At 42.3% G+C, this 26661-nt stretch overlaps 3 protein-coding genes across 8 annotated transcripts in view; 1 reads left to right on the top strand and 2 right to left on the bottom strand.

Annotated features, from left to right (window-relative positions):
• Window positions 1-4032, bottom strand: part of LOC133843101 (muscle M-line assembly protein unc-89-like) — a 23218-nt gene extending 19186 nt beyond the window's left edge. Inside the window, 3 exon segments of the mRNA XM_062276498.1 lie at window positions 25-780; window positions 1244-2038; window positions 2107-4032. Coding sequence (XP_062132482.1) covers window positions 25-780; window positions 1244-2038; window positions 2107-3793 — 3238 coding nt within the window. The 5' untranslated portion in view covers window positions 3794-4032.
• The window catches only part of LOC133843137 (uncharacterized), a 31622-nt gene extending 10561 nt beyond the window's left edge, over window positions 1-21061 (top strand). The window contains exons 4-5 of the mRNA XM_062276562.1: window positions 13433-13540; window positions 20918-21061. The gene's annotated coding sequence lies outside the window, so the exon portion shown is untranslated. The remainder of the gene's footprint in view (window positions 1-13432; window positions 13541-20917) is intronic.
• LOC133843100 (uncharacterized) lies at window positions 5097-26618 on the bottom strand. 6 transcript variants are annotated; one of them, XM_062276492.1, is made up of 12 exons: window positions 25796-26266; window positions 24255-24420; window positions 22157-22448; window positions 20926-21410; window positions 20741-20832; window positions 19562-19774; window positions 10670-19506; window positions 9890-10474; window positions 9305-9694; window positions 6151-6524; window positions 5566-5943; window positions 5097-5358 (listed from the first exon to the last, which is right to left on the bottom strand). In XM_062276492.1, exons 1-12 carry the CDS (start codon window positions 25836-25838, stop codon window positions 5223-5225), a joined length of 11991 nt encoding a protein of 3996 aa, XP_062132476.1. In that variant the 5' UTR covers window positions 25839-26266; the 3' UTR covers window positions 5097-5222. The 6 variants fall into 6 exon arrangements, with proteins under 6 accessions (XP_062132476.1, XP_062132475.1, XP_062132478.1 ...); XM_062276491.1 differs by lacking the exon at window positions 5097-5358 and adding an exon at window positions 26522-26618 and having other exon boundaries at window positions 5385-5943; window positions 25796-26217; XM_062276494.1 differs by lacking the exons at window positions 5097-5358; window positions 24255-24420; window positions 25796-26266 and adding an exon at window positions 22540-22720 and having other exon boundaries at window positions 5385-5943.
• Window positions 26619-26661: the final 43 nt, after the last annotated feature.

A 26661-nucleotide genomic window follows, 5' to 3' on the forward strand; every position in this document is an offset into this window, starting at 1 on the left:
GAAAGAGAGAACCGCTTGAATTACCTTTCAGCGAGCGTATGAACACGGGCTGCACATCGGTGTTGACCTTCGGTTGATAGACGTGCAACACAGCCGATGTCGTGATTTTGCAGTGCTCATTCTGCGCTGTAATTGTATAAGTGCCCGAATCTTCCGGCAATGCACTGGTGAACTCCAGCACGGCGAGACTGTCACGATTCATATTGCGTATACGCGGTCCATATTGTACATTTTGATCATCCTTAGTCCACTTAATTGTGGGCTCTGGTCCACCTACTACCGCCTGCAACTTGACCTTGGAGCCCTCGGCCACGTACCGATTAGAAAGATTGACCGTGAAGTAAAGCATTTGCTTGGGTGAGGGATCAGGCATACGGCTGCGACGTTCATAGCCTCCCTCGGCATTGGCATCGGCATCGCCTTTAGGCAACTTCTTCTTCTTTTTACCGCCTTCGCCACCTGGAGCTGCGGATGTTGCATCATCCTGCATTGCTGATAGAATGCTTGAGCGACGAGAAGAGTGTGTGGTATCGACGACAACGGTGTGAGTGGTCGACTGAGAGCCCAATTTGTTTTTGGCGGTGCAAACGTAGATGCCGTTGTCGTGCTCCGTTGGCTTGTTCACGATCAATTCGCAAATGCCATCCAAGTGCTCGATTTGCACGATACGATCGTCGAGCACCACAGGTATTTGATCTTTCGTCCACGAGATCTCAGGCCGCGGATTGCCACGGACCTTCGTATCGATGATCAAATCATTTTGGGAAGAGTGATACACATCTAAGGCAATATGTACAAAAAAATAAGAGGAGGACACCTTCAATTAATTGTCTCGTCTCTAATCTATTTTCGTAACACTTGGCGTGGTGACCTCAATCGATGTTTTGTTCTGAACTGATTCGAATTGATCTGAACGAGTGTGGACACAAAACAATAAGTATACATTGCATTTCTTCAATACGTCGATATGTGTGTGTTGGCGTTGGCACAAAAACAGATACAGATGCAGATGAATATATTGTTGTGGGTGTATATTGAGTGTCGATAATATCAGCTACAATGCTTTCTATGTTATGCACTGATATTTCAAAAATTGCTAATACAACGGTAGATTCAAATCAATTAATTATTAATGGCAAATGAAAATTACAGATGTAACGACTTTTCGACAGTTGATGGAGGTACATAAACACTTTGTCACTGGTAAACACATACACGGTTAGACGGACAGACGAGAAAATACCTCGCAATGGCAGGGCAAAGATAGGCTCGGATTCATCGCCATCAGCTTGCGCGGCATACACTTTGAAGTAGCATTGGGTCTCAATCTCGCACATATCATTTTTGGCCACACACTTGTAGATACCCGAGTCTTCCGAGGACACTTTCACGATCTGAATGATAGCTTTGCCCTCCTCGGACAGGTTCTTGATGTTGTCGTTCATTTGCACCCACTTGTCGTCCTTCATCCATCGCGTGTTAGGTGACGGACCAATGACAGTGGCCACAAACTTCACGCTAGTGCCCTCGAGAGCCATGCGATCGCGCAACTGGGTGGCAAACGATAGCTTCTGCTTGGCAGGCACCAATGGTTCTGGAGGCGCACGAGCTGCAATGGCAGCTGCAGCTACTCGCTGCTGTTCGGCCTCAATCTCAGCACGCTTTTGATCGGATTCCGCCTTGGACTTGAGAGCAGCAGTCATGGAAAGGCGAGCCTGCTTCAAGCTGTCTAGCTGGATCTTATCGCGAGCATGGAAGATGCCAGGCACATGATAGTGCAGATTCTTGGCCACCTCAACGGTGTGATTAATCTGCGCCTCGCCAATCGAATTGATCGCCTTCAGCGTGTAGATGCCGCTATCCTTGTTGCCGGGCTTGTAGATCAATAGCTTGCAGACTCCATGCGCCTCCTCCAGCATCGTGAACTTATAGCTGGGCTTAATCTGGAAGGCGCCACGCCACCAAGTGACCACAGGTCGGGGTACACCATGTACATGACCCTCAATTGTCAACTCATCGTCACGCATGTGGTAGTACTCTAAAACACACAAACAAATATCATGAAGCCAGACCTGAAATGGGAAGGAAGACTGCTTGGACATGTACCTTTGATATACTGGAAAGAGGGAGGTTTGGGTTCGTCCTTAAAGATTTCGTAAATAGTAACAATGCACGAGGAGGTGGCATCGTCATTCTGATTCAAAATTTGACACGTGTACTCTCCCGAGTCGAGAATGGTCGTGTTTATCACTTCAAGCACTAGGATGTTGTTGTTGTTGATGATGCGATGAGTTCCATCGCGCTCCAGCTGCTTGCCATCCTTAAACCATTTCACCGATAACTCGGGACCATCGACAGCGCAAGCCATGCGTACACTTTGACCCGCCTCGGCAGTGCGATCGGAAAGGAAGTTAATAAACTTCGGCAGACGTGCCTGTTCACGTCGTCGTTGCCAGTCGGCATCGCGTTCCTTTTCGCTAATCCGCTTAGCGATACTGTATTTGCGCATCTGCTGCATAAACTCTTCGCCCTCGATGGCGGCAATGCGTTGCCAGCGTTCCTCCTCATGTGGATCGGGACGAGTGTACTCATCCGATGAGTCACTGCCACGTCGTTTTTCTTTTTTCAAGTCGGCGACTACGTCGTCTTCCTCGTTCAACTCCTCCTCGTCCTGATCTCTATCGACATCTTCGTCCTCGTTGTAATCAGCTGCCTCCGTACCATCATCGGCATCATCAACGAACGATGGATCCTCTTCATCATCCTCGGCTTCGGCCTCAGCTTCAGCTTCTGCCTCGGCCTCCTCTAATGCACGTTGCTCCGCTTCGAGTCGCTCCTGCTCCTCTTTTTCCTCTTTCAAGCGTTTCTGGCGCTCCTCAAAGGTCTCACCTTTGGGCTTAGCGCGGTTCGCTTCCTCCTCAGCAGCCTTTGCTGCCGCCTTGGCCTGCTCTTCCATCTGTAGCACCATCTTGCTCTTTTTGGGTGGAGGCTTTGGAGCAGCTGCAGGTTGTTCAAACATCTTCTTGCTGGCCTTTTGACCACCGCCGATCTCCAGTTTCAAGGACAACTTGGGACTCGGAGACTTTTCCTTTTTCTCCTTCTTCTTGGGCGGCGCCTTCTTCTTGCCCTTCTTGACAGGCTCATCCTCTTCGAAGTCAACGCTATCTTCACGATCATCCAAGTCGATCAAGTCTTCGGCCTCGGAGCCCGCCAAAGGACTTTGATCCTTGTCAACAGATTTGCGGCCTACGCGTGGCTTACGAGCCTTCTTTTCCTTCTTCTTGGGCTTGACCTCCTCAATGATTTCCTCCTCTTCCTCCACCTCTTCGTATTCCTCAACAACGTAGATAACCTCAACGTTAGACACATCCATTACAGCAGCCCGATCGATTACTGACAAATCGGATGTTATGTAACGCACAGGTTTCTGAATATCCACAGGCTCGGAGATATCCATGATCAAGGCACGATCAAAGACAGCAATGTTGCACGTCGTCTGCGACTTGATGTCCCGGCCGAGTTCAAAGGGAGTTTTCTCCTTCTCCTCGCGCTTGAGGAATGGCGTAATGCTTCGCCATGTTGAAGGCGTGGCGCTTCGACGAGTCATGTACAAACTAAAGGGAGTCTGACTCCGGCCGTGTATGGGCGTGGCACTACGTCCGCGTAAACTACCCGGAGTGGGAGACTTGAGCTTCCGCCTCTTTTGCGTCGGCACCTGCAACGTATCCTGGGCTGGTGTTGCCTCCGGTTCAGCGGAGCCTCGGGGCTCAATATCACCGTCCGTCTCTTCCATCGCGATTACGGTTTGTCTTTTAGCTTATCACAGGACAAGGTCAAAAAAGTAATAAATTCGTTGCGAAAAAATGTGAATATGTAACGAAAAACCGATGAAAAAATAATAATCCGTTCGAGTCGAAAGATATATATATATTTATATATGTAAATCCCGCAACGGTTCGATCGATCGAAAGAAAAGAGTTTCCAGGACGTTAGACGTCCGTTCGATTCAAAAGAAGATTCACGACTGTCCGCATGTAGTGAGAGATTTGAAAATACATTCCTTCTCGAATGCATCCTAATTGTCAATCGATTGTTCACGCAAATCGGTTCGTTCTTTAGATATATACACGTATATATCTGGCAACATAGTGCTTGCCAAAAAATCTGCTATTTAAATGTATTAGTGTTTTAATTAATGCACCCAAAAAATTCAATTATATAAATTGCACTAAATATAGTGGCGTCTATTAACGACTAACACATATAATATAAAACTATAAATAAGCTTATAATATTTAACTTATCATAAAGTGAGAATGGATTGAACGAAATAATTTGGCCGAACCACTTATGTATTACAATATTCCTGCAAAGTAAATATATATATGCTTACTTCCTATTTACTTTGGCAACAAATAATTGACTCATTTGCAATCTGACGTTAATTAATGAAGCACTAAATGGGGGTGGCATACGTATAATAGGTAAGTAGAATAGGCACTTACCTCGAATGTTGCGTGTAAATATTGGCGGAGTGCCAAATTTGGTTGAAGGTGCTTCGTATATAGTCACAAGACAGCTTGTTTCGACCTCTCCATTTCGATTAGACGCTATGCATCGATAAATGCCAGAATCGTTCATTTCTGTTGATTTGATTTCAAGGCAGGCTAGACCATCGTTCAAGGTTATCCTGTACTTGATATCATTCCCTATCTCTTCCTTCTGCTTGAACCATTGCACGCTCATATCCTGACCTGAGATTCCACACGTTAACTTCAAATCAGTTCCTGTTGCCGAGTTGCGATTTGTAAGCATCAAATCTACAGTCGGCTTGCGCTTCGCACTTCGCGATTCCTTTCTCTCCTTGTATTCGGATTCCAAGGACTTGTAAGGTTTGGTTTGCCGCACGTTTACGCTGTCTTCAGAGCATGTAATAATTGACTCATCTCTACTGATCACATCCAATTGAGAATCACTTGGCTTTTCAGCTTGCCTCTTCTTTTCATTCTTATCTTCCGAAAACTCTTTCTTTTGCTCATCTTGTTTCTTTTGTTGTTCATTCATTTTCTTCTCTTTTGTAGATACTTGCTCCACGAAGCTCGCTTCCTCTACATCTGTTTTATTAGGTTCTTTCTTCTCTGAAATCTTCTTCTCGGAGACCTTCTCGACAACAACTTCAGAAACGTCTGCTTTCTGGGCTTTTTTCTCAGCATGGCTCTCGCCTAGTTTCTTCTGTTTTTCATCGAGTGTTTTTTCTTCAGAAGATTCCTTCGACAAAAGCTTCGCCTTTTGTGCTTCTGATTCAGCTTCCTTGACTTTAGATTCTTTCTTCTCTGAAATCTTTTCCTCGGAGACCTTCTCGGCGACAACTTCAGAAACTTCTGCTTTCTGGGCTTTTTTCACAGCATCTTTCTTAGCTTGTTTCTTCTGTTTTTCATCGAGTGCTTTTTCTTCAGGAGATTCCTTCGACAAAAGCTTCGCCTTCTGTGCTTCTGATTCAGCTTCCTTGACTTTAGATTCTTTCTTCTCTGAAATCTTCTCCTCGGAGACCTTCTCGGCGACAACTTCAGAAACTTCTGCTTTCTGGGGTTTTTTCTCAGCATCGCTCTCAGCTTGTTTCTTCTGCTTTTCATCGAGTGCTTTTTCTTCAGGAGATTCCTTCGACAAAAGCTTCGCCTTCTGTGCTTCTGATTCAGCTTCCTTGACTTTAGATTCTTTCTTCTCTGAAATCTTCTCCTCGGAGACCTTCTCGGCGACAACTTCAGAAACTTCTGCTTTCTGGGTTTTTTTCTCAGCATCTTTCTTAGCTTGTTTCTTCTGTTTTTCATCGAGTGCTTTTTCTTCAGGAGATTCCTTCGACAAAAGCTTCGCCTTCTGTGCTTCTGATTCAGCTTCCTTGACTTTAGATTCTTTCTTCTCTGAAATCTTTTCCTCGGAGACCTTCTCGGCGACAACTTCAGAAACTTCTGCTTTCTGGGGTTTTTTCTCAGCATCGCTCTCAGCTTGTTTCTTCTGCTTTTCATCGAGTGCTTTTTCTTCAGGAGATTCCTTCGACAAAAGCTTCGCCTTCTGTGCTTCTGATTCAGCTTCCTTGACTTTAGATTCTTTCTTCTCTGAAATCTTCTCCTCGGAGACCTTCTCGGCGACAACTTCAGAAACTTCTGCTTTCTGGGCTTTTTTCTCAGCATCTTTCTTAGCTTGTTTCTTCTGTTTTTCATCGAGTGCTTTTTCTTCAGGAGATTCCTTCGACAAAAGCTTCGCCTTCTGTGCTTCTGATTCAGCTTCCTTGACTTTAGATTCTTTCTTCTCTGAAATCTTCTCCTCGGAGACCTTCTCGGCGACAACTTCAGAAACTTCTGCTTTCTGGGGTTTTTTCTCAGCATCGCTCTCAGCTTGTTTCTTCTGCTTTTCATCGAGTGCTTTTTCTTCAGGAGATTCCTTCGACAAAGCTTCGCCTTCTGTGCTTCTGATTCAGCTTCCTTGACTTTAGATTCTTTCTTCTCTGAAATCTTCTCCTCGGAGACCTTCTCGGCGACAACTTCAGAAACTTCTGCTTTCTGGGCTTTTTTCTCAGCATCTTTCTTAGCTTGTTTCTTCTGTTTTTCATCGAGTGCTTTTTCTTCAGGAGATTCCTTCGACAAAAGCTTCGCCTTCTGTGCTTCTGATTCAGCTTCCTTGACTTTAGATTCTTTCTTCTCTAAAATCTCCTCCTCGGAGACCTTCTCGGCGACAACTTCAGAAACTTCTGCTTTCTGGGTTTTTTTCTCAGCATCTTTCTTAGCTTGTTTCTTCTGTTTTTCATCGAATGCTTTTTCTTCAGGAGATTCCTTCGACAAAAGCTTCGCCTTCTGCGCTTCTGATTCAGCTTCCTTGACTTTAGATTCTTTCTTCTCTAAAATCTTCTCCTCGGAGACCTTCTTGGCGACAACTTCAGAAACTTCTGCTTTCTGAGCTTTCTTCTCAGCATCCCTCTCAGTTTGTTTCTTCTGCTTTTCATCTAGTTTCTTTTCTTCTGCAGATTCCTTCGACAAAAGTTTTTCTTTCTGTGCTTCTGTTTCGGGTTCCTTGATTTCTGTCTCTTTTTTCTCTGATATCTTCTCCTCGGAAACCTTCTCAGCAACTACTTCGGAAACATCGGCCTTCTGAGCTTTCTTCTCAGCATCTTTCTCAGCTTGTTTGCTTTGCTTTTCATCTAGTTTCTTTTCTTCTGCAGATTCTTTCGACACAAGTTTTCCTTTCTGTGCTTCTGCTTCAGGTTCCTTGATTTCTGTCTGTTTTTTCTCTGATATCGTCTTCTCGGAAACCTTCTCAGCAACTACTTCGGAAACATCGGCCTTCTGAGCTTTCTTCTCAGCATCTTTCTCAGCTTGTTTGCTTTGCTTTTCATCTAGTTTCTTTTCTTCTGCAGATTCTTTCTCCAAAAGTTTCGTTTTCTGCGCTTCTGCTTCATGTTCTTCGACTGTGAGTTTAATCTCCTCTGGAATTTCTTCAGAAAGTTTTTTGGCAACCACTTCAGCTTCTTCTTTCTTATGGTCTTTAGTTAGATCATCTTGTGGCTCTTGTTTCTTTTCTTTAATATTTTCCACTTCAAGTGTTGGTTCTTCACCAATATTTGTATCTATCAAATTCTTATTCAGCTTTTGTAATTCCTCGCAAACATTCAGCATGGTTTTGGTTATGTTATGAATCTTTTCTTCTACTGTCGCAGTCTTTAATTTGTCCTGTTTCTTCTCAATATAATCATACTCTTTAAGAAGAATAGTTTTCATTTCCTCAATTATGGGCCTTAGTGCAGCTGTTTTGTCATCAAGAGATCATCTAATATGACAAATATGTCCATCAAGTTTTGTTGCAAATGGATCATCTTTTCAGAAGACTTTTCAATGTGGAGATCAGATTTGATGCTCTCCGAAATCTTCTCTAAATTAACTAATTTTGGCAGAAGTAATGAAGGCTTTGCAAACATGTCAGTGTCGTCAATAAGTTTGATTGTGGCTTTAGTTAAAATAATATTTGCTTTAATTTCTTTCAAGTAATTGTTAATTATATTCTTAGAAACAGCTGGATATAACTCAAGAACTGACTCGATAAATGCTTCAACTATGTCTTTATCATTTTCATCCTTAGGAGCGTTACCATCATATGTATGGACAATGTGTTCTCTAAGTTTAAATATAGACTTGGCAACCTTCTCAGAATCTAATGAGTTTTCGAGTAAATTTTTACTCTCCGCAACAATAACTTTCAAATTTTCGTTAGATGTATGTGACTCCGACAATTTGACAATATCTAAGATTTTCTGATTTAAAATCTCAAGTTTATTTTCCTCAGGAATTTCAAATACTTGTTCAGGTTCAGTTCCAGATTCTTTTTCCTGCTGAGCTTTCTTTGCACCATCCTTTTGGATCTGTTTCTTCTCTTTTTCATCCACTTTCTTATCTTCTTTTTCTTCTTTCGAGGAACGTTTAGCTTTCTGCGCTTCTATTTCTGGTTCTTTTTTCTCTGATAGCTTCTCCTCGGAAACCTTCTCAGCAACTATTTCAGAAACATCTGCTTTCTGAGCTTTCTTCTCAGCATCCTTCTCAGCTTGTTTCTTCTGCTTTTTATCTAGTTTCGTTTCTTCTGCAGATTCCTTCGACAAAAGTTTTTCTTTCTGTGCTTCTGTTTCGGGTTCCTTGATTTCTGTCTGTTTTTTCTCTGATATCTTCTCCTCGGAAACCTTCTCAGCAACTATTTCAGAAACATCTGCTTTCTGAGCTTTTTGCTCAGCATCCTTCTCAGCTTGTTTCTTCTGCTTTTTATCTAGTTTCGTTTCTTCTGCAGATTCCTTCGACAAAAGTTTTGCTTTCTGATCTTCTGTATCTGGTTCTTTTATTTCTGTCTCTTTTTTCTCTGATGTCTTCTCCTCGGAGACCTTCTCAGCAACAACTTCAGAAACATCTGCTTTTTGGGCTTTCTTCTCACCATCGCTCTCAGCTTGTTTCTTCTGCTTTTCATCCAGTTTCTTTTCTTCTGCAGATTCCTTCGCCAAAAGTTTTGCTTTCTGTGCTTCTGTTTCTGGTTCCTTGATTTCTGTCTCTTTTTTCTCTGATGTCTTCTCCTCGGAGACCTTTTCAGCAACAACTTCAGAAACATTTGCTTTCTGAGCTTTTTTCTCAGCATCGCTCTCAGCTTGTTTCTTCTGCTTTTCATCCAGTTTCTTTTCTTCTGCAGATTCCTTCGACAAAAGTTTTGCTTTCTGTGCTTCTGTTTCGGCTTCCTTAATTTCCGTTTCTTTTTTCTCTGAAATCTTCTCCTCGGAGACCTTCTCAGCAACTACTTCAGAAACTTCTGCTTTTTGGGCTTTCTTCTCAGAATCTTTCTCAGCTTGTTTCATCTGCTTTTTATCTATTTCCTTTTCTTCTGCAGATTCCTTCGACAATAGTTTTGCTTTCTGTGCTTCTGTTTCTGGTTCCTTGATTTCTGTCTCTTTTTTCTCTGAAATCTTCTCCTCGGAGACCTTCTCAGCAACTACTTCAGAAACTTCTGCTTTTTGGGCTTTCTTCTCAGAATCTTTCTCAGCTTGTTTCATCTGCTTTTCATCTATTTCCTTTTCTTCTGCAGATTCCTTCGACAATAGTTTTGCTTTCTGTGCTTCTGTTTCTGGTTCCTTAATTTCTGTCTCTTTTTTCTCTGATGTCTTCTCCTCGGAGACCTTTTTAGCAACAACTTCAGAAACATCTGCTTTTTGGGCTTTCTTCTCAGCATCGCTCTCAGCTTGTTTCATCTGCTTTTCATCTATTTCCTTTTCTTCTGCAGATTCCTTCGACAATAGTTTTGCTTTCTGTGCTTCTGTTTCGGCTTCCTTAAGTTCCGTCTCTTTTTTCTCTGAAATCTTCTCCTCGGAGACCTTCTCAGCAACTACTTCAGAAACTTCTGCTTTTTGGGCTTTCTTCTCAGAATCCTTCTCAGCTTGTTTCATCTTCTTTTCATCTATTTCCTTTTCTTCTGCAGATTCCTTCGACAAAAGTTTTGCTTTCTGTGCTTCTGTTTCGGCTTCCTTAATTTCCGTTTCTTTTTTCTCTGAAATCTTCTCCTCGGAGACCTTCTCAGCAACTACTTCAGAAACTTCTGCTTTTTGGGCTTTCTTCTCAGAATCCTTCTCAGCTTGTTTCATCTGCTTTTCATCTATTTCCCTTTCTTCTGCAGATTCCTTCGACAATAGTTTTGCTTTCTGTGCTTCTGTTTCTGGTTCCTTTATTTCTGTCTCTTTTTTCTCTGATGTCTTCTTCTCGGAGACCTTTTCAGCAACAACTTCAGAAACATCTGCTTTTTGGGCTTTCTTCTCAGCATCGCTCTCAGCTTGTTTCTTCTGCATTTCATCCAGTTTCTTTTCTTCTGCAGATTCCTTCGACAAAAGTTTTGCTTTCTGTGCTTCTGTTTCGGCTTCCTTAATTTCCGGCTCTTTTTTCTCTGAAATCTTCTCCTCGGAGACCTTCTCAGCAACTACTTCAGAAACATCTGCTTTTTGGGCTTTCTCCTCAACATGGCTCTCACCTTGTTTCGTCTGTTTTTTATCCAGTTCCTTTTCTTCTGCAGATTGCTTCGACAAAAGTTTAGCTTTCTGTGCTTCTGTTTCTGCTTCCTTGATTTCTGTATCTTTTTTCTCTGATATCTTTTCCTCGGAAACCTTCTCAGCAACAACTTCAGAAACATCTGCTTTTTGAGCTTTTTTCTCAGCATCCTTCTCAGCTTGTTTCATCTGCTTTTCATCTATTTCCTTTTCTTCTGCAGATTCCTTCGACAATAGTTTTGCTTTCTGTGCTTCTGTTTCTGCTTCCTTGATTTCTGTGTGTTTTTTCTCTGATATCTTTTCCTCGGAAACCTTCTCAGCAACAACTTCAGAAACATCTGCTTTTTGAGCTTTTTTCTCAGCATCCTTCTCAGCTTGTTTATTCTGCTTTTCATCCAGTTTCTTTTCTTCTGCAGGTTCTTTCGACACAAGTTTTGCTTTCTGTGCTTCTGTTTCTGGTTCCTTGGTTTCTGTCTCTTTTTTCTCTGATGTCTTCTCTTCGGAAACCTTCTCAGCAACAACTTCAGAAACATCTGCTTTTTGAGCTTTCTTCTCAGCATCCTTCTCAGCTTGTTTCTTCTGCTTTTCATCCAGTTTCTTTTCTTCTGCAGATTCTTTCGACACAAGTTTTCCTTTCTGTGCTTCTGCTTCAGGTTCCTTGATTTCTGTCTGTTTTTTCTCTGATATCGTCTTCTCGGAAACCTTCTCAGCAACTACTTCGGAAACATCGGCCTTCTGAGCTTTCTTCTCAGCATCTTTCTCAGCTTGTTTGCTTTGCTTTTCATCTAGTTTCTTTTCTTCTGCAGATTCTTTCTCCAAAAGTTTCGTTTTCTGCGCTTCTGCTTCATGTTCTTCGACTGTGAGTTTAATCTCCTCTGGAATTTCTTCAGAAAGTTTTTTGGCAACCACTTCAGCTTCTTCTTTCTTATGGTCTTTAGTTAGATCATCTTGTGGCTCTTGTTTCTTTTCTTTAATATTTTCCACTTCAAGTGTTGGTTCTTCACCAATATTTGTATCTATCAAATTCTTATTCAGCTTTTGTAATTCCTCGCAAACATTCAGCATGGTTTTGGTTATGTTATGAATCTTTTCTTCTACTGTCGCAGTGTTTAATTTGTCCTGTTTCTTCTCAATATAATCATACTCTTTAAGAAGAATAGTTTTCATTTCCTCAATTATGGGCCTTAGTGCAGCTGTTTTGTCATCCAAGAGATCATCTAATATGACAAATATGTCCATCAAGTTTTGTTGCAAATGGATCATCTTTTCAGAAGACTTTTCAATGTGGAGATCAGATTTGATGCTCTCCGAAATCTTCTCTAAATTAACTAATTTTGGCAGAAGTAATGAAGGCTTTGCAAACATGTCAGTGTCGTCAATAAGTTTGATTGTGGCTTTAGTTAAAATAATATTTGCTTTAATTTCTTTCAAGTAGTTGTTAATTATATTCTTAGAAACAGCTGGATATAACTCAAGAACTGACTCGATAAATGCTTCAACTATGTCGTTATCATTTTCATCCTTAGGAGCGTTACCATCATATGTATGGACAATGTGTTCTCTAAGTTTAAATATAGACTTGGCAACCTTCTCAGAATCTGATGAGTTTTCGAGTAAATTTTTACTCTCCGCAACAATAACTTTCAAATTTTCGTTAGATGTATGTGACTCCGACAATTTGACAATATCTAAGATTTTCTGATTTAAAATTTCAAGTTTATTTGCCTCAGGAATTTCAAATACTTGTTCAGGTTCAGTTCCAGATTCATTTTCCTGCTGAGCTTTCTTTGCACCATCCTTTTGGATCTGTTTCTTCTCTTTTTCATTCACTTTCTTATCTTGTTTTTCTTCTTTCGACAAAAGCTTAGCCTTTTGTGCTTCTATTTCAGTTTCCTTTGTTTCTTGATCTATTTTGTGTGATATCTTCTCCGCGGAGACCTTTTCGGCAACTACTTCAGAAACATCTGCCTTCTGGGCATTCTTCTCAGCATCCGTCTCAGTTTGATTCTTCTGCATTTCATTTAGCTTCTTGTCTTCTGTAAATTCCTTCGACAAAAGCTGCTCCTTCTGCGCTTCTGTTTCTGGTTCCTTGATATCAGCTTTCTTAATTTCTGGTTCTTTCTTCTCTGATATGTTCTCCTGGGAAATCTTTTCAGCAACAACTTCAGAAACTTCAGCTTTCTTTTCAGCATCCTTTTCTGCGGCTTTCTTCTCTTTTCTATCTAGTTCCTTTTCTTCTGCAGACTCCTTTGATAAAAGCTTCGCTTTCTGTGCATCAGTTTCTGATTCTTTGACTTCTGGTTCTTTTTTCACTAATATTTTCCCTTCGTTGACCCTCTCAGCAACAGCTTCAGAATCTTCTCTCTTCTGATCTTTTGTGTCAGCTTCTTGTTCATTTCGTGGCTCTTGTATGTTTTCTTTAGTAGCTTTAACACCTAGAAGTGATTCTTCATCACTTTTTTCTTTTAGCAATTCTTTATTTAGATTTTGCAACTGTTCGCAAAGATTTAGCATTGTTTTTGTTATGTTATGAATCCTTTCTACCACTGTCGCAGTGTTTAATTGTTCTTGTTTCTTTTCAATATAGTCATATTCATTAAGAAGAATGGTTTTTATGTCCTCAATTAGGGGTTTAAGTATAGCGCTCTTATCGTCTAAAAGATCATCCAATATTACAAAAATGTCCATCAAGTTTTGTTGCAGATGGATCATTTTTTCAGACGATTTTTCAATGTGTGGATCAGATTTGATACTTTCCGAAATGTTCTCCAGATTAACAAGTTTTGGCAGAAGTAATGAAGGCTTTGCAAACATTTCAGTATCATCAATTAGTTCGATTGCAGCTTTAGTTAAATCAATATTTGTTTTAATTTCTTTCAGGTAATGGGCAATCAAATTCTCCGCGGCAGTTGGGCAAAACTCAAGAACCGACTCGATAAATGCTTCTACAATTTCCTTGTCGGCTAGCTCGTTTGAAGATGTGCCTTCGTAAGTATGAACAATGTGCTCTCTGAGCTTGAAGATACCCTTTGTTATTTTCTCAGAGTCTTGCAAGTTATCAATGATATCCTGACTTTTGCTTAAAATAGATTTTGCTTCAACGTTATCTGGCTTGGATTTTAAAGTAGAAGACAACTGCTTGAAATTCTCAGTCAAGGTCTGCTTAAGCATTTGTGGTGATACCTTCTTTGTTTTATGTACACCTGCATCAATTTCATCTTTAGATTTCTTTTGAACTATTTCTTTAGCCTCTTCTTCTGACTTTCTCTTCACCTTAGTCTCAAGTTTCTTTTGGGAAGCTTCCTCTGTTTTTTCCTGAATCTGTTGCTGTTGGATAACTTCCTGTTGCTGCTTAGTTATTTGGTGTTGTTCCTTAGTAACTTCTAGGTGTTGAACATCTTCTTGCACACTCTGTAGCTCAGATTTAAAGGATTCTATCGTCTCCTGACTCTGTTGTTGTTGTTGCTCCTTTTGTATATCCTCCTCTTGCTGGGCCTGTAAAGCAGCACTCAACTCAGTTAATTTCTGCTGGAGGTTATTGATTTGCAACTGAACAGTATCAATAAGAGTTAATTGAGCTGGTGTAATCCGATTGAGTTCAGATTGAGAAAGAATTTCCTCTTCAATTTGAATAAGAGTTGACTCCAATTGACCCAATTCCTCAGTGTTCTCCTCTAGCAGCATCACACTTAAGGGATTATCATGCTGCAAGCCCTTCTCGATTTGAGTCAAGAACGCTTTGCCCGATGAAACGTTCTCAATAATAATGCTAATATCAATTGGTACTTTGGGCTCATTAGGAATCAGAGAGAGTTTTTTCAGCTCCGCTGTGATGGCATCCATCTCTTGTAGCAATTCAATGATACGAATTGTACCTTCATTATTCTCAATAAAGTCAAAGACGGCAACCAAGCTGCTCTGGGTGTTGACTAGACCGCCGTGCAGATCGTTGTTCTCCGCCACTTCGCTAACCTCGTTTAAAGATCGGAATGAGGCCATAAGACTTGTCTGCAGATTTATCATCAAAGTGGATGATTTATCTACATCCACGTTCGGTGAATCGGCAACAGCTTTGATGGTATCCAGCAGCTTGGCAAAGCTTGGATTAAGGTGGGCAATGTCTGGCTGCTGGCAGTAGGCATTAAATTGCTTGAAGGCTCTCTCGATCTTCGTGTACATCTCCTGAGCCAGCTGCGTCTCCAGCACAGGCAACGATACAAGTATATCCTCGAAAGCAGATTCGACATTATCCAATGATTCTACCAGTCCCGATTCGTAGGTGTGCACCAAGCTCTCCTTCAACTTGAACATCGTTTGAGCGATCTTGGCCTGAGCCAACACCGTTTGCTGTTGATCGCTGTCCGAGCTGAGCACTTCCTGAATATTTTTCAGATCCGAGTTCAATTGCTGCATGATTTCTCCCACTCGTTTTAGCTCCTCGTTGTTGTCCTTTTGGGTGACTTCCAGGCAAGCCTCCAGCTGTTTGATGCCACTGACGACGCCCTGCCTCACATCGTAGATTTCCACTTGCGGCTCATCTGCAACGACAGCCGCCTCTTGAACGGCCTCCTGCACAGTTTGTTTATGTCCAGTCGACTTTAGCTCGGATATATTCTCTGTGGACATATCGTTGGCATGTTCCAGCGCCTGCGGTTCGATTTGCTCGCAATAATGCCTCAAATCTTGCAACGGCGTTGCCAAAGTCTTCAACTTGGACAGCTCTAGATCGGTTAGACTTTCGGCGCCACTATGCGCAATACACTCTTCCACCTCGAGTACACAGCGCTCCAGGCTGCAGATGGCAGCGGCAAAAGTGCCCGGATCAGTGCCCTCGGAAATCGAATGAACAGCTTCCACTGTGCTTGTTTCCTGCACCAGGGCAATGCTGTTCTGCAGCTCGTGCATTTTGAGTATGGCAGCTTGAAGTGATTCGCCTGCATCCGGTCGCAAGGAAGTCACGTCGAGGTCCTCGCAATGCGACAACACCGAGGCAATCCCATGGTTAAGATCAGCTAATAGAACTTCCGCTGGTTTCTTGATGGCTTCCGATGCTTGCTTTTCCTCTTCCGAGTGTACCTCTGGTTCCGTGGGCAACGATTCAGCCAGGGACCTAAGAACGGAAACGTCGTCCAGCGTGGACAAATCTTCGCTCGATGCCTTTAGTGGCTGCATATGTCCAAGTGCTTGAATGAAGCTGGTAAGTGGACTGGCAATCGCCAGCGTATTCCAGTTGAGTTGCCCCTCGAGAGCATCGCGCTGCTGAGCGAGCATATCATTAAAGTTGCTCAGCACATCGTTGTACTCGCTATGCTCAGCTGCTGGATTGTCTAGTGTCTTGGCAAGATCAGCAAAGCTCTTTCCCATCTCGTAGAGAATGCGTGTGGTGTTTGCCTCATTGATATTGAGAGTCGTCTCTGTTTCGCTGAAGGTAGCCAAACCCTTGGCAATCTGCATAATGCGAAGCAGCGCAACTTGCGCTTCGTTTGCCGATGATCTAGTTTTAGCCGTCGCTTTGGGATTGTCATTGATGCGAATCAAGGCCAGCTGCAGCGTCTCAATGCTATCGATGGCCTCCTCTAGAGAAACCTTCGTCTCGAGCACCTTGCGTAATGCACTAAAGGATTTATCCTGCTGTGCCGCATGTTGTTCGTCCTGTTGAATCTCCTGTTGCAGCATCTTGAACTCGTGCTCTTCAATATCGATGATGGCATTGCGTATAATATTACGTATGTTTTCCAGGGATTGCAGTGCTTGCTTATCTGGCTCACGTTCCCGTGAGGCGAGCAGCACTCCATGTCCCTTCTGAGTGCTTTCCTGCAACAGGCTGAGCGGCTCAATAAGATCCGCCAGCGAACCGGACGTCGACTTTACTTCCGTCTGGCGTATGCAATAGTTGAGCTCATCGATGGGACGTTTTAGTCTGTCGAGCAATTGCACATGATGCCGTGTAATATCTTTGTCCAAAATGGTGCCAATGAGAGCGGACAGTTCATCCTTGAGATTCTGCAAACGAATCTTGACGTTGTCCGTTAGACGATTCGAAATGCGTTCGATATTTGTCTCAAAATGCAGTACAGCTTGTGCAATTGACTGCAGCAGCTTTTGGGTGTCGGCATGATCCAAGGTAGCTTCCTCGGCACGCTCCGTATGTCCCGTCTCCAGGTCCTGACTCAATTGAGCGAGACCATTCTGTATCTCCTGCAGTGGCGGCACCATCGATTCCACCGTCTGCACCGTGAACATTCCCGCTTCCACGCTATCCGACTTCTCGTTCACAATCAGCTCCAGACCCTTATTGAGCTCGAAGAGCGGTGGGGTGACTATATCCAATATGGCCATGTTAATCTTCTGCTCCATGGACTCGGCCCCAGCCAACGATTCGGTCTTGTCCTCAATGGACTGCAGAGTTGATTGCAGCTCCTTGATGGGCTCCACAATGCTGTCAAGGACTTTCTTGTGTACCTTCTTGTAAATCTGTTCCTCGCTCTCCTCCAGCGAAAGCTCCATTTCGACGCGTTCCAGCGCCTCTTGTATTTTGGCTACAGGTTGACAGATGTCCTTCAAGGCGCTGGCTTCACTCGGCAGATTGGCTTCCGAGATGGTGGCAAAGGATACACTCTCGGGCACATCCTGCATCTTCTCGACGGCGTCAGAAAAATGCTTGGCCGCTTCTAGCTCCTGTGCCTCCTGCAGTAGAGTTTGCGACCGAATTGTGCCCTGGGTAATCTCCAATCCCTGCTGTATATCCTCAGCAGTCAGACGAATCTGCGAACGCAAGTGTTCCGACTTAAACTTCTCGCTGACCAGCTTCAGTTCCTCAAGGGCGCGCTTCATGTGTTCGGCAACGCTGTCAATAATGCAGACACTTGTGCGCTGAATCAGCGTGACGCCAGTTTCGTCGATCTCCACACACTTCTCAATCACCTGCAGGCCCAGATGCAATTTCTTAATGTCATCATCCATGGATTGGATGAGGGCATCGATTTGATTCTCACCCGAGTAGACACGCAGCTTGCTCTCGATCTGTTTGATGGGCTCGAGAATATTTCGGAGAATGGCAATGCTCTGATCTGCCGCCGCTGGAGTCATCATCATGGTGGACTGTTCCAGCACCTCGTTCTCCACAACGGACAGATGATTGTCTATAGTTCTCAGCAACTTAGCCAACGGCACCAAAGCAATAAGATTTTGATTGATTTCCACTTCATCTGTAACTGCTTTCAGATGTGAGCTGGGCGTTACTAGAAGTCCATCGCCCACTGCACCGGAAATGTCCAGCAACCTTGCCTCATCTTCGGTTGTCTTGGAAGAGTCGCTGTTATCGGTGGGTTTCTTGGACTTTTTTCGCTTAGGCGGTGCAGCAACTGCACCTTCAACTTCAGCTGCAGATTGAGCTGTAGCTGTTTTTTGTGAAGCGGACATCTGAGCGCTGGCAAAGGTTTGCAGGTCAGAGGTTTCTTCATCACCATCCACTTCACCTTCGATTGATCCCGTAGCTTTGGAAAGACTAAAGAACTCTTCAGTTTCAGTAGGTCGCGACTGTTTTCGCTTCCGAATAGGCGCCGAAAGGGAAAGCTCTTCCTCCATCTTCTCAAAGGATTGCTGTGCATACTGCTCGGCTGCCCGATCGAAGACGCCTTCCCTACCCGATGAGCCATGCACTGTGATCTCCGTGATAGAAATGTCATCCATATCAGCCTCGGTGCGCATGTCCTCGTCATGGGTAAAATACTCGGGGGAAATGTCAATGACCACCGCTTCCATGAGCAGCTTGCCAGACTGGGAAGTCTCCTTGACGAAACGCAGCGGTGGCAGCTCCACGATGTTGTGCTCTGTCACATGCTCGGATATCTGATCGGCATACATTTCGACAATCTTCAGCGCTTCTTCCTCTGTCAGATCTGGAGTTTCGTAGAGGGAAACAGAGACCTCTTTGCCATCAAAAGAGAAGGAGACGTCGCCCTTTTCATCGATTGTGATGTCTCCAACTGGCGTCTCGTACATCTGCGACGTGCGCTCCTCCTGTATGGTGGACAGCGAGTAGTTCCTTTGCAGTTCATTTTCACGCGGTTGCTCTTGCTTTGCAGTGCGCTGTGCGTCCTCGAAGCCCAGCAGTGAAGCAGAGCTAGCCACAACGCCCATGCAGTTCCTCGCCTCGCATGTGTATGTGCCCAGGCAGCAGGTGCCATCCTGCCCCGAGATGATGCGATGTATGTCACCAGGCTTGAGCTCAACGCCATCCTTGTACCACTTGAGCACAGGCTGCGGCACACCAATGACCTTGCACTCTAGATTGACGGCGCCCTCCTCGGTAAGCACGGCACGCAGGCATTCAAGGAACCTTGGTTTCTTGTAGTGCCGTGGGATTTGCAGTTTGAGGAAGCACGACGTGATGCTGGTGCCAAAATCATTGACGGCCACACACTTCCATTCCGCCTGGTCGACAAACTCCACATTCTTGATGTCCATTTGCCACTCGTCCTGCTCGCCACGATAATGATTATAGCGTTCATTGGGATCAATCGGAAGTTCGTCGCGGAACCAGGTTAAGATTGGATCTGGCGTAGCCTTGACCACTACTTTGAATTGAAATGGTTCGTTGATCTTCGCATCGGTGCTCTTCAAGCCCGTTAGGAACTTGGGTGCTTGATTCTGATGTGTAAACACCAAACGCTCTTCGTCCGTCAGCTGATTCTGTATGTCCTCCATGGTCAACACAGCTGTGCTGCTCGTCTCTCCCATGCAGTTGCGTGCAATGCAGCAATAGGTGCCCAGTGAATTGGTGCCAGTTAATTGATACACATCGCCCGGCTTCAGTTCGTGGCCATCCTTGAACCACTTGAGCACAGGGGTTGGAAAGCCAACGACTTTGCACTCGAAGGAGACCAATCCCTCCTCGGTGAGCACAGCGCGCAGACTCTCCATAAAGCGGGGCTTGCGATAGTTGCGGGGAACTGCAAAAAGAATTCATTAGCACTTCTATAAAGAATCTGTTTCTTTGTCACTCACTGTCCATGTTGACCACAGAAGACGAGATGCCCACGCAGCCCTCAAAGCTGCTGACCACACACTTCCAATCGCCGGCATCGCACGATTCCGATGGCTTAATCTCAATCATATATACGCCGAGGCCATCCTCGATAAGCTTGTAGCGTTCAGCGGTGTCCACACGTCCATCCTTGTTGTACCAGGTGACGCTTTTGGGCCAGGGTGGCACGACAACTGTAAGCAAAGGAATTTTTATATAATATTAAGTATACGCAAGATATTTATTGAAATAAATTATGAATAATTAAATATTAATATAAATAACAGATTACGTATACGCATTTTATTTTTGCTCGCAATAGTGTGGAAATACTTAATACTTAGTATCCGTTAAATTTAAAGAAATATTAAGCATACGCCATGATGTCTCGTTAAATTATTCTTCAATTCATTAATACAACGTATACGCGACAAATACCCAATGCAAGGTCAACATCATAATTGTAATTGCCCATATGTCACATCATCCCGCAAACGATCAATATTAAATATACGTCACAGACGTTTAAAGAAATAGGTAAACTTGACAAATTGCGTATACGCATTATTTCTCACGCAATACTTCATATTAAGTATACGTCAAATTTAAAGAATAATTGCGCATACGTCATGTTATCTTTGAAGAGGCAGAGGGAGAGAACGAGAAAATGAGCGGGGGTGTGTGGAAACGAGAGAGAGTGAGAGAATAAGTTTATGATCTCTCTCTCGTTCCCTCTCTCTCTCTCGTTCCCTCTCTCTCTCTCGTTGGCAATTATTGGTTTTGTTTTGCTCGTCTCATTCGGCAACTCAGCTCTGCTCTCGCGCCGGGAATGTTGTTGACCCACCTCAACAACAAACCAAGCATTCCAAGTGAATTTTCATTGAGTTCAAGTTTCTAGAGCACGAGAACACACGAGTCTAAAAAAAAAACAAGCGCCATTAGCCGGTCGGCCTGAATCGCCAAATACTCAGCTATATAGGCAGCAATACATATATTTAAATATACTATATATAAATGTAGATGTTTGCGTTAAATAGGTATGGAAAATGTATAGAGAAATGGCTGTGCGAGAACAAATAAACAAAATGCAAAAAATGTTTTGCTTTTTCTGGCACCTGGCCAAACGTTAAACACAAAACGCCAACGCGCTAAGCACTCACCTTGACAGCCGAGCATGATGGTATCGCCAATGCGAACGCTCACATCTTTCAGTTCGTTCGTAAATATCGGCGGCGGCGCATTATTGCTAACACTGCAAAGAGATGGAAAGAGAAAGAGATTTTTTGTTAGCAACAATTCAATTCAATACAATGCGATTCATAGAGAATACGTTTTAGGTACTCACTTGTCAGCTGGTTTCAACGAACCCTCGCGACTGCCACGACCCACGACATGCACCTTGGAGCTGGAATAGGTGACGCCCATGCAGTTCTTGGCCTCGCATGTGTACGTGCCCAACGAGGTGGGATCATCGGCATTCGCTGTTAGCGCAAAAATATCGCCGGCCTTAATCTCCTTGGAATCCTTGAACCAACGCAACATGGGCGTCGGCACGCCCACAACCTTGCACTCCAGCGACACGGTGCCCTGTTCGGTGAGCACCGCTCGCAGATCCTCCACAAACTCGGGAGTCTTGTAGGCCTTTGGCACGAGCACACTTAGGTTGGCCAAACAGGAATTGCGACCGCCCAAGTTTTCGGCCATTAACATCCATTGGCCGCCATCCTCGAGGATGACTGGACTCACTTCCAGATAGTGAAATGTGCCCTCATTCGTTTCTATAATACGATCGTTTTCGCAAATCCTTCGATCGTTGCGGTACCAGGTAAGCTATATGCAGGAAGGCAAAAGGATTAATTGAAGTTAATATAAATAGTGGTGCAAAGAAAGCAATGTTATTTCTAAGTGCATAAAATCTAAAAATTAATGTCTCAACTTTTTAACAGAAATATATATATTTAATGACTATAACCTTTTAACAGATTTTAATAATTTAGATGATTATTGCAATTATTTTAAACTATCCAGACTTCTGAAAACGATTCATTAATTTAAAAAAATTACATACAAAAGCTATAAATCCAGTTAGGACATCTAAGCCTATTGCCCATTCGTAACTTTATTATGACTATAGTCCTATGGAGTATGTCAAAAAGCTTAGTTTATAATTAATATACAAAAATGTGTTGAAGAGATACTTTCTGTTGCTGAGATACAAATTCTGGATGTATTAATAGTCAAAAAAAAAACTATAAGAATTTCACTGAGAAGCACCGCACTAAATAAAATCACAAAATATTAAATGAATTGAAGCATTTAATCTAATAATGAAAACATTCATTCCCACTAATTCAATATTTCTTTGAAATAACAAAGTTCTATCACATTTCCTGCTCAATCAAAATTTGTTCCAAGTCATATAACATAATTAGATTACGAAAAGGCATGAATGAAAAGCAAAACGACAGAGAAATTAAAGTGCAACCGCATCTATAAAATATTTAAACTGCTTTAAGCATCATTAAGCAATGGATGATAATGTGTATCTAATCTTCGGGTTTTTTAATATGCTGTACCTTCAGATCTGTGGAGCTGCGTATTTCAGTGAGGAGACGCGTCCGTGTTCCCACTTTGACAGAGAGATCGACGAGGCGTCGCAGAAATACGGGCGGATCCTCGCCCGTTGATCTGTCCTCGACAATGAGTTCAACCTGCTTGCGCACAATGGCGTCGCTCTTCGTGCGGGCGATTAGCGTATAGTGTCCGGCATCCTCGCGCTGCACATGCTCCACGGCCAGCTGGACGGCATTGCTCGTGTTTGTGATGCGAAAGCGATCGGAATTCTCGATGGGTATATCGTTGCGGTTCCTAAGGGAGGCATAAAGATGATTATAGCCAAGGCAAAGGGAGGATGCGAGCAATGAAGCGAAGCAGGAAAGAAAAAGAATTAGCAGTTTACCTTTTTCTATAGACCGACGAGGCAGAGGCCGAGGAGAGCGTGCCATGAATTTGTTTGTGTTCGTTGCACTTACAGCACTTTGAGCATCCGTTGCCCATTCTTCTTATTATATATTTTTAAATATAATATTACCAAATCTTTTGGTTTATTTATTTACATGCAAACTCACACACACACACGCGCACACACACAGATACTCCCAGTTGCTATCCAATTCGAAATTAGAATAGAATAAATAATTGAGATAATAATAATAATCGAGTATGCTATATAAACATTAAGCACGTGCGCACATTCATCATTAAGAAAGTCGTTTATTTATCGTGGCAATATTATGATGATGAACAAATAAACAACACGAAATAAAAGCGAAACGACTCTTAAATGAAAAATGACGAAATATTTCAATCGCAAACAAGAATGTTTATAAATAAATGCACAGCTTCTCGACTATATTAATTGTGTTATGTATTTTCTGTTTTCTACTTTGTAGTACACACACACTTTAGCTTTTCTTTTCGTCGGCGTGTATTGTGTGTTTGTGTCATTTTCCTTTTGTGTGTTTTCTTTTTTTTTTTTGGCAATTTATTTTTGGGACTCGCGCAACTTGCCGAATGCCACGCATTTCATTTTCGTAAGCTAATAACTTGCTTGTTCTCTGTCTGAGGAATGTACTACACACAAACTAAAACTAATAGAACTGCTCTGCGAGAATTGTTACGTTTGCTTTCGTGTATTTACTCGTATTTATTGCAAATTTGTTGATCTCTCGTAGTTTGGCGCGGATGCTGCACAGACTGTCTGTGTACAACGCGTCGCGTTTGACCCTCTGACCACGTCAAGACTTTGCGCTGATTATGTAATTTTCCATTTAATTTGAAAATAACAAAACGGAAGAAACTATTTTTATACTACGGCATTTTCAACACTTTTGGGCATAAAAATTGAAACATTCTGGCGTCAACAACAACAGCAGCAGCAGTCTTACAGCATTGCAACATCTTTTTCACACAATTTGTTAATGCTGCTAAATTTAGCTGATCGCCAGAGGCACACACAATCGCACTCGCACACACACACCCCCTAGTTGGAGTATTTTGTTGTGCGTGCACTAGTTTTCGAATTGTCTTCTTGGAATGCTCATAAAATTGATTGATTTCGTTGCACAAGTCGCATTTATCACGTATACGCAGCGTTTAACGGATACATACATATTTCTAGACACACGCAAATCGATCGAGAATTGAGGAGGAGAAACGAACAAAAAAAAACAAAATGCCTGGCTGCTGGGCAACGGATATGTTAATGCGCCGATCGTCAAAGTGGAACTGAGGCACCGGCTGAATATTTGCTGCTGCTGCCTTTTGACGATCTCTCGCCCAAGAGATCGCCAGCAATTTGGTCAGCGCGTCATGAGCAAGATGAGCGTAAAAGAAGGCCAAACTGATGCCGTTGGTGGCTGCTGCCCGGCTGGCAACATTGTGCTCTGGGCGCAAACGCAAATCGCTGGCAACGTTGTATCTCAGCGCTGTTCTTGCGTGAAGGAGAAATCATATGTGAAATGCGCAAATTTATTGGCATTATGCACAGCAAACTGCGGTGAATCACACATCGTCACACTCACTCATAGCAAATCGCACACAATTATATATAGTACATATGTAGATAGATAGATAAATAGACGATGGCATGTCATATTCATTTAGACGACTTACCACTCGAATTTGAAGGGCAGCAGTTCGGCCTCATCGTCCTCATCGCAATCGATTTTCACAAAGAACGTCGCACGCTCGTTGGGTATGCAGCGTATAAGCGTGCTGGAGTTGTCACTGAACGTAATACGCGGTGCACTATGTGGCATATCTTGACGACCAGGAGGTTCTATAGAGACGCGAAAAGCGAAACATGTATTAATAAATGATAAATTTAAAAGTGTATACTAGAAGGATTAATCATACATTTTAAATGTGCTGTGTTTACTGAATGAAATGCTAAAATTTTTCGTACATTTTTTTTTAAAAATTGGGAACATTGTGGCGAATTATTCGATGCTTGTTCTTAGTATTCCTAATCATCTTGTCAGTTAATTCTTTTATATTTTATTTCTAGATCTTCCTCAAATAATACTGATAATTTTATGACAATAAAATTGGAGAATACCCCCAAGAATACATAATATATGCGGCGTCAAAAATATCAGTTTAAGAATGGATAATATGTTATTACTATTAATTATTATTATTAATTAAGTAGATCTGAATTGAATGACCCTTACAGCGATGGAAACCTTAATTTTCTATCGTTTTACAAAAAAAATACTATGGACGGAAACTAAATTTTTATATATACAAATTTTTTATTAAAAACTTTATAAGTAACAGAAATATATTGTTATTTCTCTTACTAATAACTGTAGGAGAAATATACAGATCCCACAACTGAATTTATATATACAATTAATCCCAAAGATCCAAGACTTTTAATTAAATTGTCTTCTGTTTTATAAAAAAGATTCGAAATTTTAGATATATTTATTTTTTATAAATTTTTTAAATACTACACTCGAGAGATAATATAAACAGTAGACAAATAAGTTAAATTTTTACCTAGAATTAAAAATCCAAAGCTGGTTTTTCAATTAGATAGGCCCTTTAATAACTTTTAATAAGTCCCTTATTTTTACTTCAGCTGTCTAATTTCAGCCCAAGCAACTCCACAAGCGCGTCTACAAATAAGTTTTTCCTGCGCAAATTTTCACCGGGAAGCGACGAGCACAGCAAATTGTCTAGCCAAGAAAAAAACTAAAAAGAAATTTGCACTAAAAATAGTTCCAAATATTATTCATACACACAAAACCTATACGAAAGTGTATTCGTTTGTAGATTTTAGCAAAGATCAAAATTATTTATGTAAATGCACAGTTCGCTCCTAATTAACTAGATAATTATATGTTTATATTATACGATCATATATGTTATTTGGATGGGCAATTTAGCGCACAATTATGAAAAGTTTTGCATAGTCTGTGTTCCACATTACGTAACCGCACCGCACCGAAAAATGCCAGACAGCGGGGATGACGGAGCCGGAGGCGATCAAGAAGAAGACGACGGTGCCGATCATAAAAATACACACATACTTTCAGTCCATTGTCTGTGCGGTGTGGCGAAAGAAAAGAAAATTTCGATGGAAAAGCCGCTTCCCTTTGTCTGCTGCCCCATGCCCCTTCTCCCCTCGACAGAGATGTGTGCCTTACCTACTGCGACGTCGGCGACTGCTGTTCCCGGTGTAACTTCCATGCTGGTGTACACACAGCTTCAGCTAGACGATCAGCTATTATAATTAGCCCCAAAACAGGGCCACCTTCACATGGACGCACACACTTGCACTCACTCACTCGCACACACACACACACACGTGTAGACTGCGTTTGCAGGACTTTTTCCAAATATATTTATAAACTTTTCTCGCTTTTCTTTTCTTATCTTTTTTTTAGGGATTTGGGATGCTTTGTGTGTGTGCAATTTCTTTGGATATTTTGTTGTTTTTTTCTTTTTGTTTCAGGCGGCGATTTGTTTTTTATATTTAGAACACAAACATGGAGCAGGCGGCGACGTTTTCAAAGATTTTCAATTAGATTTTCTTCTCGTATATAATTTTTCTTTCTTTCGCATTTAACTGAAAAACAAGAATTTCTATTTTATAATATTTGCAAACGAAACGTAGTATACGTTTAGCATTATGAATATTTCTATATTTTATATATTTTTCAATTGACTTTTTGCACTTTTCTCATATAAAATTTTTGTAAAATGCAGCCAAGATATGCTTCTTCAGGCTAACAGACAGGCACACACATGCACAGACACGCACACAATCGCATAATTGACACATTTGTTGGAACGAACGAGCGGGCGAACGAACGAACAAACGTTTTTCCTCCATATATACTATATATAACTAATATATACAATACACATACACAAACACACAATTAAAAGAGACCGACACGCGCACGTCCACGTCCAGCAGACACCTCCTGGATCTCCGATCGTTTTTCTCAGACTAAACGAAGGCGCACAGCATCTGCAAAGTCCATGCCCGATTTTTCGCTGGCGATCA

Source organism: Drosophila sulfurigaster, chromosome 3, assembly GCF_023558435.1.
Source record: "Drosophila sulfurigaster albostrigata strain 15112-1811.04 chromosome 3, ASM2355843v2, whole genome shotgun sequence".
NCBI classification, from domain to species: Eukaryota; Metazoa; Arthropoda; class Insecta; order Diptera; family Drosophilidae; genus Drosophila; species Drosophila sulfurigaster.